The sequence below is a fragment of the Rhinolophus ferrumequinum genome, chromosome 6, assembly GCF_004115265.2.
Source record: "Rhinolophus ferrumequinum isolate MPI-CBG mRhiFer1 chromosome 6, mRhiFer1_v1.p, whole genome shotgun sequence".
Taxonomy (NCBI): domain Eukaryota; kingdom Metazoa; phylum Chordata; class Mammalia; order Chiroptera; family Rhinolophidae; genus Rhinolophus; species Rhinolophus ferrumequinum.
In genome coordinates this window covers 62,849,128-62,861,462 of record NC_046289.1, presented here as the reverse complement: position 1 = coordinate 62,861,462, position 12,335 = coordinate 62,849,128, and the positions used below count along the sequence as shown (strand labels likewise).

Here is a 12,335-nt window from a genome sequence, read left to right as displayed (position 1 = left end):
GACCGTTATCGACTTTGAGCCAGGGTGGCTTTGTAGTCCTCAGCCCACAACCGTTCAAGTGTCTCGGGCCACCCTGCACACAGAATCACTTATCTGCATCTTTACCTCCCTTACGCATTGTAATGATGGGTTTATACCAAGTTAATATTTCAACTACTTTGCAATTGAGATGTTAATAGGCACATTCATGATTAGCTTCCAGGGGGCTTGAGTTACTAATTTCTCTTATTTTGAAAAACCTGAAAGCCAGCTCTTTGGAAGTTGCTGCTCACTGGGAAATCAAGAAAGGGAAACCAGGCGGAGAAAAACAGATGGCACTACCACTCCAAGCCAAACCAGATCAGGAGGGGCGAAGCACTGCCCATGTGACGGGAATGCCTTCTGAGAGTTCCTCTGGTTCAAAGGCAGGTTACAAGTGGAAAGGAGATGGTAGTAGGGACAGGAACCACTCCAGTGCTTGGACTGTTTCCTGTGCAGAAGGAAAAAGTACTTCCAGCCACAGAGAATGAAGGACTGAAAGAGTGCCTTTAACACTTTCAATTTTATTACGCACGGAACCATCTCCTCAGGGATAATGACAGTTCGTATTCAGTTCGGCACTTCTTTTTCTAGGTCACTTCTGGATGTGGTACTGCATTTCTAGTAACACTTCTGCTCATTGTTGATCTTTGAACCTCTGGCGCGTTCAATAATTTTATTAAATTAGAAAAATAATATTTACCACTTTTGAAATCCAAGCCATCACACAAATAGAACTAGAGTTTGCATGCGGAATGAATATTTTATTACTAGATTATAAAAATAAAATACAAAATAATTTTAAAACAGAACTTAAAACACTGTACAAAGCTTTAGTATGATACAAATGGGAAAATTAAATAAATAATTACACTTTTATGTACAGATGGCCTATACAAAAGCACTCCATGTTTCTGCCAATACTCTATGTCCTTGGTTGCCTGAGCAAAAATGCATAAAAGGGGCTGCTTGGAGGAGAAAGGGGCACAATACCTTTGGAGGCATTTCAAAGAGCAGTTTCTCATCCCTCTGATTTCATGAAGAGGAAAAGAAAGGGAGAAAACTAGAATTATTAAAGTCCGCTATGCTAACTTACTGGTCTTGCTCAACAAGAGTTCTTCTGGTTTGTGGTTTAATCTGGTTTAACAGCTGCCAATAGTTCCTAACTTTCAGGATTTGTATCTAATGCAAAACTAGATGTGTTCCGCTCCCTCTTTTTCCCTAAAAGCTGTGAACTTGTAAGTACATGGCCTAATGAAATCTGTACCGGCTATTTTAGGAAAGGAGTCACAAAGGAGACCAGGGACTGTGTATGAGAAAAGTGAGGGGGTGCTCAAGCCCGGGTTATCTCATAGTTCTTTGATTCACCATATCCAAGTTCAGAGCTCCAAGTGGCACATTGTTATGTTTCCTTTATCTTCCTAGCTGTATTTCTAAATATTATTTACCTTAGTGAACTGATTTACCTATCTGGTGAATGGCTTAAAATAGTTTTGAAAACATTCCAAGTTTCCCCTCCCTGGGTTGCTCCCTAAAATAAATCAGTCAAGCTTACTCTTGTGGGTGATTGAAGAACACACAGACAGACTCCAGGTATGCTGAAGTGCTGTGCATGAAATTTTACAGATTTAAACTTACATTATGGGGGGAAGCATCAGATGGCAAGGGTACAAAAACTTAGTTTACTAAATGTTTTTAACTGGGTGAATGAACACTTCTGTACACAATATGAAACCACTGAAATGAAAGAAAATTCCTATCCATCATTAGTGTGTAAAATTACATCATCAGTAAATTCTATAGTCACTTGGGCTCAAGGATCTGCCTCAGTGAATCCTATTCTCCAGGTCAAGGAACCCAGAACCCCGGACCAGGGTATCTGAGAGACACGTCAGCATTTCTAGAACCACCTTATTCCCTTCTCTAAGTTACGGTCTAAGTATGTACCTATGGCTTAGGAACTTGGGTAAATAAACCGACATGTGAACACTACCATAGTGGTTTCCATGCCTTAATCCTGTGATACTTTTTGTATTAAAAGCATAGTAACTTCTGCAAATAAACTGTCTACTGAACCACACAAACTCAAGAAAGTTAAACAATGCAGTTGTCAACCATTCTACTGCTTCAGTGATAAAGGTGCTAAAATTTCTCTCCCTTTAGGCAAAGCCCCAACATCTGTGGTAAACACACAAAAGCAGAAATGGACAGATGTTAAGAGTGAATGCAAACAACTTAATCCCAAAATACATGAGCATGACAGGAGCAATTGTTCTCTAACAAAAGTCAGGTTTTGACAAATATAAAGGAATGAAAATTGTTTTAAAATGTGAAAATTTTGATCTCCAAGACTAAATCTGGACTTATCTAAGTAAATATAATTTCAAATAGCCAGTGTGAGAGACATTTTTATTTCCCCAAGCCATTAAATTCCAAAATCTGGATCCTGTTTCTCCTATCACCAATTCCTTTTGTTAGATTAAAGAATGTAGTTCCTAGAACAAAGAATCCTCTGCTCTTGGGGGAAAAGCATGTTTTTAATTCAAAGCTATTGGGTATAGAAAAATTAATTATTGTTTTAACTATCTGTGTCTGGGTTGATAAAACATGCACCAATGTACTCTTTTTCCTTGTAGATTGAATATAACCATAGAAACATTTGCATAAAAATCTGTGGCCTGGAAAGAATCTCTGATGATTACCAGAGAACCTCGAGTTCCCATGGCCGCTAGGAGCTAAACAGAAAGACTGCACAACCAGTCCACTGCATTAGTAAGCAGCTGAGATTTGTTTAGTATTTTAAAGCAAATTATATAAAGTAAATAATAAAATGGTCTCAATTACCATTTTGCTACTTACTTAGGGCTTAACTTGGCAACTTTTACAAAAAACATTCACTTCACAACATGCAACTTAAAAAAACAGTAAATGTAGCTATGCCACTGTCAGCAAGGCCAGCTTGCATACCAAATTGAGAATGACAGTACCTACCTAGGACTTACCATTCAAAGGTGTTTATAATCTGTGCTTTAAAGTTAAATTTAATATGACCCCATTTTCCTCCTTCGTTCACTATATGTTAAAGTTAAATGCCTTTAAGCTGTGCTAACAATTACTGGAATTTTAATATTTTAACCAACCTGTACACCCTGGAGATTTGGCAGCATAATTTAGAAAGAATGCTAGCTAACGGGACTAAACTGTTGCTAATCCCATCTTCTGTTCCACTCAAGTAATTCCATAGATTAAACAGAGAATAAGGACAAGTGTGACTAGGTAACCAGCAATTTTGTTACGATAGGAGAAACCACGAGGCACTTGATTTTAAAAAGATAACTTTAATTTCTGCCCCATAATACTTCTAGTATAGTTTGGCTTGACTTTAATTAATGATCATGTTCCACTTAGGTAGAATAACCAAACTGGTTTAAAATTACTTGGATGATCTATGTTTGTCACTGAAATATGATATGTGCCATCACTAACAAATAAATAAAAAAAATAAAGAACTAAAAATAACATCAACAATAACCCCACAACTTGTTCTCTGTGTCATACTTTAAAATAAAACAAAAACAAAAATCTTTGTGCCAAAAGTGCTTTGCTCAGGGCTGCCAACTTCTCTTCTTAGCCCAAGATTTGTAACATCTAAAAGCACAAATTGCTTTTACAAACCATAAAGTAAATATGTAAGCTAGTATTTTTAAGTGGACCTATTGATATATAAGATACAGTCTGTGTTCTTTTGAAAGTATCAAGCAGAAACATCTTTGGTTAACTCTTTCCTCTACCTGTAAAATAAAATATTCTTACACAATGAGGCTGTTTCTGGATCTGTTTGTCGGTGCCATTTAGAAAAGGGGGCAACCATGGAAAAGTTGGGAGAAAAACAAGGAACCAAGAAAGAGAGAAAACGTTAAGCTGCCATGTTGCCGTCACTGTCAGCTTTGACTGCTGGCAGAGAAATGCCAATAAGAAAACAACACACACCATAACTGGAGCCTCGTGAGCTTTTCTAGCGGTTACCACGAACACATTTCTGATGAAAGAGGTCAGGATTTAAAGCTGCCTATTTTTAGCACAATTTAATACAACAGAAAAACGATAATTTCTTAATTGTAAATTACTTCCCCACCACCCCCCAAAAAAGTGAGGCGAGAAGAGGAAAAGTAGAATGGTAATTTTTAAGAGATTTTTAAAAAATCAATTTACATGAGACCCATGAATATCATCCCAGTTTATCCACTCTAACTATAAGGACAGAATTATGTGATTAACATGGCAAATCTTTGAACCACTATTACAAGCACATCCCAGTAATTTTTTTCCCCTATTAAGAGCTTTTAAAAATGAAAATTAAATAACCTATCTTGGCTTGTTGAAGACTGCCAACCCTTGCAAAAGTTACAAGGCAGGCAAAAAATCTGAAGTGTCACATGCCAAGAACATATTTTCAGAAAATGAAGCTAGGCAAGGCCCAAGTGTACGCGAGGCACACAATAAAAAGGAATTTCACCATCTGTGATCTTGAAATTACAAATGGAGAATGAGAAAGAACGAGTTTATATAAGCATATGTTTCTCTATATATTTATAAATATTTATATAATTTACCATTGAACACATGCAAGTTGTATTACAGCAACTATTGTACAATATAATACAGAAGGATCGGTCTTCCAGTATTACAGTTGCTTCAGGTAAACAGCAAATATGTCTTATCCATTGCATTCCTCTGTAGTACTTGAAACCGGAGAGAAATTAAGATTCCACACTATGCTACATTTCTTTCGGGAGACCAAATATGCCTCAATAGTGTTTTGAGTTTTTTTCTTTTAAAAAAAGCTCAACACAGATAAAGAGAACAAGGTTAAGTTCAGTGCAGCTTCAGGGCAGCTTTAATGCAGCATTAGAATATGTTCACTTGGTGAGGAAATATATTTTTTCTTTTTTTCTTTTTTTTTTTTCCCCAATTCAACCATATTAGGTTTGGCAGCAAACACAAGGTCAAAGAGAAAGCACAGATGTTTGCTAGAAGGCAAATTTCAACAGCAAGCCGACCAATTTTCCTGACCTTAGGGAGGTCTTTACAACACAAAAAAACACCTACAGAGTATAAAAGAGCCCATTTAAAAAGTCTACTATAATTTAATTTTGCCTGATTTCTGTTAGCAGAAGAGTGAGATTAGAACAAATATGATCTTCCTTACAGCTTTTATAAATTGAAGATTACATGGAAATCAGGTCAAGAAGCCGAAATGTTCAAACTAAAGCACAGGAAAAGCAGGTAATAAAACATTAAAAGATAAATATTGAATCTAAATTTATTTCCCGATACTGATTCCTTATTGGCTAAATGTATAAAATACAAAGTTTGAGGATTGTAAGCCTCAAAAACATACCTAATTTCTATTTTTCTTTCTAAATCTCTATAGCATACAGTCACATTCCATGGCATTGTACTTCCTTTATATCATCTTGGAGTTTGATATTAGAAATAGTTGGTACCTAGAAGACTTACGGAAGCAAGGTCTACTCTGGGCAGTTTTCCTTCCACAAGGAGGAAACTAACAGGGGAAGAGAGTCCTTCTATCTTGAAGGGTATTAACCCCCACCCTGTCCCTCTCTCCCTAAAGCACTAAAACCTGCAAACTCGCTCTATTTAGATGTTTCCTTCCTAAGTTTTCTTACCTTCGTTTCATCAGTTATTTCTCACAATAAAAATATACTGAGAATATGGTGCTCCAAAGAAAAATATTAGGGACTAGAAAAAAGTACCTGGAATTGACATTCCCAACATGTGTCGCTAAAAGCATATTAGAATGTATTGTTAAAAGAAGAGCAATTGGATCAGGTGAGAAACACTAACTTTAAAAAATGTGAAATCCAGGGAGGGTACTAGGAATGAAGCACAGTAAAGGTGTGAACTCTCAATACGCTAGGTGAACACACAAGCCCAACGCAAATCAGCACTGGCTCCTCAGCAACAGACTTCTTACATACTTTAGTATCAGACAATTCTGACTCTCCAATGTTGGGACGTTTTGAACGAAAATATTAAAACAAGAAGTTTCACTTTTGCTACATAATCTTTGAGTAGAGCCTTAAAAACAAGTAGGCCAAATGCCTTAAAATTCCATTCCACCTCCTATCTTCAACTCTTTCATTTTAAAGGCAGCTAAAAAAATGAGAGTTCATTTAATCAGTTTCTCCCCCTGGGCTTTGCTAGATTGCTCCTTCCTATGCAAAGGCATTGATTCCTGATCTGCTTGCTGCCTGCCTTAGGTAATTCCTTATCATATATTTATGTCTCCTTATAAATAATTTATCATGTTACTTTCTTTTGCAAGAGAAAATCAACACTGATTTTTTAAGTAGACAGTACAGGGACACACATGCATCAGGTTTAGGAGGAAGATCTCACACGTCTCACAGAGATGCAGCCTGGCTCCTATCTGCTGAGTTTACTGGCTGACTTACTCTTCCCTGTGGGGGCTTTCGTGCTGGCAGAGTGGTGGTGGAGGCTGCCAGATCCTTTCAGGCCATTCTTGCTGGGTTTGCAATGCTCCTGTTGGCAGGACCTCCTGGAGGAGGAAGATCCTGAGTGGCTGGGAGGTGACTTGCTTCTCCCCAGATGCGGGGATGAACTCCTCTGGTCATGGTGGGGACGGCCAGCCCGAGATGGTGAGGAACTAGACGTGCGAGGCAAGGAAGAACTTCGAGGAGAGGCACTGGGGCTCCTGCGAGGGACCACTGGGCTCTTGGGGGGTGTTTTTGGATTGTGAGGGGATCCTGGGGTTTTGCTCTGAGTAGTGCTCCGGGGTTTCTGAGATCCATTTTGAAGAATTTGGGCCAGGCGGGAGAAAAGGTCTGAGTCGGAATTGCTACTCCCTAGGACTTTGTATCTGCGGAGCCTTGAAAAGACAGAGAAGAATTATTTTCGTTTTAATTCATTTCAAGTGTGCCTAAAAAGTCACAACATCTCAAATCATGTGTATGATGTGGTTCGAAATCAGGAAACACAGGATATAGAGTTATTCTTTCCCTTACCTGTTATATGACCCTGGACAAATTAACCTCTCCTTCCTTTTAATGGGAATACTATCAATCTCAGCACTACTGTGCAGCCAAGTCCAAAAACCCAAGTAAAATACTTAGTTGGATGTCTGCCTTTCAGAAGCACTTAACTGTTGTTAGTCCCCTTCCTCCAATGGCATGTTTGCTTTTCTGATTTTCGGGTTAAATAAAATGTCTCTAGCATGTTAGCACATGACAGAGAGAGAATAAACCATTTTGTTTAAGGCTTCTAGGACAGGAATTCTGTATACATACTATATACATAGATAAACAATGAACCCCGTAATGTAAGTCTTCAACATAAGCTGTACACACCAATAGCGGGAACTACAAATAAAAGTATATTTCAGCTTCATTTAAAAATGTCCAAAAGAAAACAGTGGTCACTGCTTCCTCTGGGCCTCAGTTTCTGCCCCTGACAACGGTCTGAGATTCAGGAGAGCTGAGCATGGATGGGACTGGCCACCCCTCTTACTGGCGTCTGAGTTTGGGCCTCAGAATTCTAAATCTAGAGCGTATTCATGTGAATAGCAACGTCGTCTTTGCTGTAAATGTCTTTCTGTTTGGGCCTAAAATTCATTCAGTTGAAGAGTTTAAACCTCAAACTGCTGACATGTCACTCCTTACAGAAGGATGTGAGAGAAGAACCTCCAAGATTCTATTAGTCCCTAAGGGGGGTGCAGGGACACAAACAGCCATCATCATCATCACGGTTCAGCAACAAGTTACTGATTTTTTACTCTGAAATTTTCTCTCTTCCTTCCACACCACCTACTTATTCTGAAAAAATGACATGAAACTCATTTGAGTTAAGCCTACCTTCTTGGATCTTATAGTAAAATTTGAAGACTGGAATAAAATAATTCCTCTGTGCCAGGATTTACGTGGCAAAATTGAGTTCCCTCTGAGTGCTGAGATGAATTCCAAGCTGGTCAGTTCTGTATTATCTGGCAGAATGCCACAGGCTCGGCTTAGTTACCAAGTGCTACTTTTAGGGGACACATATAGTGCTAAATAGTAAATAATTAAGATTTGTTTGTTGCAGTCCAAAGTAATTCAAGCCACAGATATGCCACCTCCATTAAGCATAGATGCCAAGCAGGAGAAAAAGGAGGATCCGTGTGAACATTGTTCATGGAATCACCTTTTTAAAGTGTCTCAGCTAAATAACTGCTGTTTCCTCATCATCCTTCTTCCTGTGGAAGTCTAATCTCACTGGCGTTTCAAATCCAAGGTTTAGTTATCCTTGAACCTAAAACCCTAAGGCAAGTCAAAACTAAACTAAACTTTAGGTGAGGGTAGCAAGTTCTGCTGGGTAATGATACAGATAGAATCTCACTTTAATACACTTCAGAAATCCTTAGAACAGTCCGTGGAGGCCTATTGTCATACTATCTAGAACAGGTTATAGTTTTCATGTAAATGTATTCTGATTTTCACTATTAAAAAAAAAAAAAAAAGACCGGCCCTTTTCTTTTTCTTCTCCAAGAGTTTAGACCATTCTGCTCTGTGAAAGCACTCCTAACTGGTTCATCACCTCCCAATATTTTCCCCTCTTCTTCAAAATATAATCAATCTATGGTCAATTATGCATGAGAATATTCAATAAACAAGTATACCATACAGTACATATTAAAGCAATCGCCTTATTATGTATAATTGTATCTATCATCAGACCTAAAGAAATTTCCTATAGTATTTTTTGTTTTATTTAATACATTATAATCAGATAAACAGCACTGCTACATGGCCCAGCCATAAAATTATGGACATGGTATATTCTTCATTAGAATTTGACACCATAATGACATCTGTTATAATGAGATTCTGATTAGTCAAAGCTAGAAAATTACTGAGTATCTAGTTAAAATAGACTGGAAGAGAACTATCCTTTTTTGTATGCTATTAAGTACTGCAAGAAGCTTTGGATGTATGCTACCTTATTTCATCCTCCCAAAACCACAAGGCAGATGTTCTACCCATTTTGTAGATAAGAAAATTGAGGTTCACACTGCTAGGAAGTGAGAGAGCTAAGAATTAACCTGGATCAATATGACCTCTTCTACTATGGCTTGGGAAAGGCAGGGAAGGAAGTAGATAATCAGAAGCAGGTAACAAAGAAATGATACCACTGACATATTATCAAACAGACACAGAAATAGTGCTACACACTTAACATAGGGAGAGCACACAGTGTTACCTGGCTTCTACTGTGGGCCTCGTGGGTGGTTTTCCTGGTGGTGGCCGAGGCAAAAACTGAGATGAAATTGAGCTACTGACTTGATCTGTGTTGACCCATGACACTGGCCTTGGAATTTTGCTCTTTCGGGACTGAGAGATTATGGGTGACAGAAAGCTATCTTCAGCTGACCTGCTCAGCGGAGAGTCTACAGCCAGTCTTGAAAAGGGAGTGAAGACTTCCTCCTCAGAAAAGGGAGCAGGAACAGTAGCTAGTCCATCCTCTAGCAATTTATCAGAGGCACTTGAGAGGTCCCCAAGGAAAGACTTGAGTTGCCTTTTTTCCACCAGTAGCTTGACTAGGTCCGGCTGATAAGCTTTCTTTTGGAGGAGCTTTTCTTTTGCAGAGACTGGAGAGGATGATTCAAAAGTTGAGTCTATTTCTTGTGCTAAAACAGGGATGCGGCTGTGTCTAGTTACGAAGGATGACCTACCCGCATCCTTCCGGGATGGGGGACAATGATCACTCTCGGAAACACAATGAAATAGCTCTCCATTTCTAGGGACCATTTTCTCTTTCTTATCCTCTTGATGCAAAAAAGTAGCAAGGTCTCCCTGGTGACCTGGCAAGTCTTTACTCTCAATGTCATCTTTAGATATCTTACTTTTTTGCATTGCTGCCACCTGGTCTAACTGTCCTTCAGCATGTAGGTCAATTACTTGTGGAGAAATTTCTGAAGTTCCAACTGCCAGAAGCTTTATTTTCTCATGATTTTTGTCTTGATTTGGCACCACACTAAACGTCTGCGTCTTTGCCATGTCAAGAGGTTCAGTAGTAGCGGAGTGATCCTGTTCCATAGTTACTAGGTCTCCTGGGAGAGAGGAGATCTCAATATAATGCTGCCCTTTACTTAACTTCTCATCTTCATTCTCTGACCCCAAAAGAATGCTTTTCTCTTCAGTTTCCTTCGGGAGACTTTCAAATTCCCTCACAGCCAGTCTGTTATGGTCAGGAAGGTCTTTCAGCCCCAGGTCTTGGGATTTGTCACACTCTCTAACACTGGGTAACACGTCATGACCAATATGATCTACCTGAAGCCCCAAGTCTATTCTGCTTCCTCCACTAGGAGGTTCTCCCTCTGTCACCACCAGGCCAGAGAAGTTCTCCCTTGGAGAGTACAGTTCCACAGTGGGCTCCACGGGCTGCAGGTCTTTCTTCTCTGGCTGCTGACCACAGTGAAAGCTTCCTGAAGTTGACTGTGTAGATGCCGCAGAAGGTCTAGGAATTGTAATCTAGAGAGAGAGGGAAGAAAAATGTCAAAACACAATCACGTGGCATATAAATGAAGATGCAGGATTTGAGATTTAACACCTCAAATTCTAATTTATAAGATGAAGACAGATGACGAGATCTGCCCAACTCATACTTGAAATGAAAAATTCTGCGTAAGAATGCATGACACTCAAGAGCTGCCCTACTCAGGACTTTACAGCGCAGTCTCCCTCAAGGTTCATTCCCGCCTCTCCTTTGGCCTGCTCGGTGTTCTAGAAGACTGACTTCTGCAGACTGCACTATCCAGGCTCCCCGGCCTCTGATTTCTGGGTTTGCCCAATGGGAAGCAACAATAGAGAATCAGAGAGTTTGAGGAGAGAAAGGTCTGGGTATTCATTCTCTCTGCTTCCTCTCCAAGTTTAAGCTGCAGGTTTAGTGGTGGCTACATTCTACCAGTCCTGGCGATAACCCGTCTCATGGCTCCACTCCCACAGACAGGACTTTCACCAGGTTCTACTAATAGCCCCTCTTCCTCTGCTTTCAGGACTCAGGATAGGAATGGCTCCCTCTATTGCTGGTCCTGTGGGCTCCCTTAACTCTACCCATGTATCTGTAAAAAGTTCCTTTCATTAAATTCTCTCCAAGTCCCTTTGAATGTGCCAAAGATTTCCTGCCAGAATAGGAAAAAATTATTGGCAAATAATCATAAATTTAAAAAGTCTAAATTTATACGCATTTTGTTGTTTCCCACAAATTCTATCAATCAAACAATGTTAGGATATTATATCTTCCTAGAAGCAAACACATATAAAGATATTTAGTAACGTTTCATGTCATCTTTAATTTTGTAAGGTCAAGTCTATGATAAATGAAAGTCTACCATCCTTCTACTAAGGTCATTTCAATTCTGTGTGAATAAAAGTCAATATCTAATAAGAATGTCCTTTCTTAAGATACCTAAAGTTTGTACATCTTCACATTTGTTAAAAGTGACATGTAAGGAGGCACAAAATGTCAACCACATAAACTGGTAAGAAAAAAAAAGCCTTTTTTGGGAAATCAAATAAGCCAAATCACTTAATGAAGCCCATTGAGTTCTAGGAAAACTACGGTAATTAGTCTGAATTCAAAGTAAAATGAACTTGGAAGTGTCATGGGAGATTTTGCTTAGACCCCACCTCTAGTCAAAGGACACCAAGAAATCGGTGTGGTTCCACAGTCAGATAAATTGTTTAGATCTGCTTTTCTGTGTGTCAGGAATACAATTAGGTTCAAGAACATGGAAAGCTTCTCCTAAGCCCAGCCCAGGGAGAAAACACCTAACTAGTATCCTGGAATAGCCCCTGAATGGAACCAGAGTCCTGAGGATCTATCAGGTTAATCCAAGACATGCTGTCTGGGTTCAGACCTCTTAGTTCTTACAAGCTCAGACCTAAAGCTCAGACCTTGGGGAAATGGCAGTAAGTTCTATTGCTGCTGTCGTCCTTCAGGAAGTCACGTCATACTTCTATTATTCTAAAATATATTAAGGCAGATAGCAATTCTTTAGAATATTTTTAAATGATTTTGAAACCTAAAATTTATAGTTATTTACTCTTCAAAATTTACTTTTTAAGGCCCGAGAGTGACAGTGATAAGAAAAGCAGATGTGAAATTACATTATATGCCTGTATAATAGGCAAGGGCGACAACTCTAATTACATTCACAGGAAGCCAATAGTCACTTCATTATTATATCTACTGCCAAGTACATCAGGCAAAATAAACCCAGCAGTGTTTACAAAACTAAT

The 12,335-nt window shown here is 38.9% G+C and overlaps 1 protein-coding gene across 1 annotated transcript in view; it reads right to left on the bottom strand.

Annotated features, from left to right (window-relative positions):
* Window positions 1-767: 767 nt before the first annotated feature.
* TTBK2 (tau tubulin kinase 2) overlaps window positions 768-12,335 on the bottom strand; it is a 97,199-nt gene continuing 85,631 nt past the window's right edge. The window contains exons 13-14 of the mRNA XM_033106888.1: window positions 9,295-10,565; window positions 768-6,931 (exon numbers count right to left, since the gene is read on the bottom strand). Coding sequence (XP_032962779.1) covers window positions 6,469-6,931; window positions 9,295-10,565 — 1,734 coding nt within the window. The 3' untranslated portion in view covers window positions 768-6,468. The remainder of the gene's footprint in view (window positions 6,932-9,294; window positions 10,566-12,335) is intronic.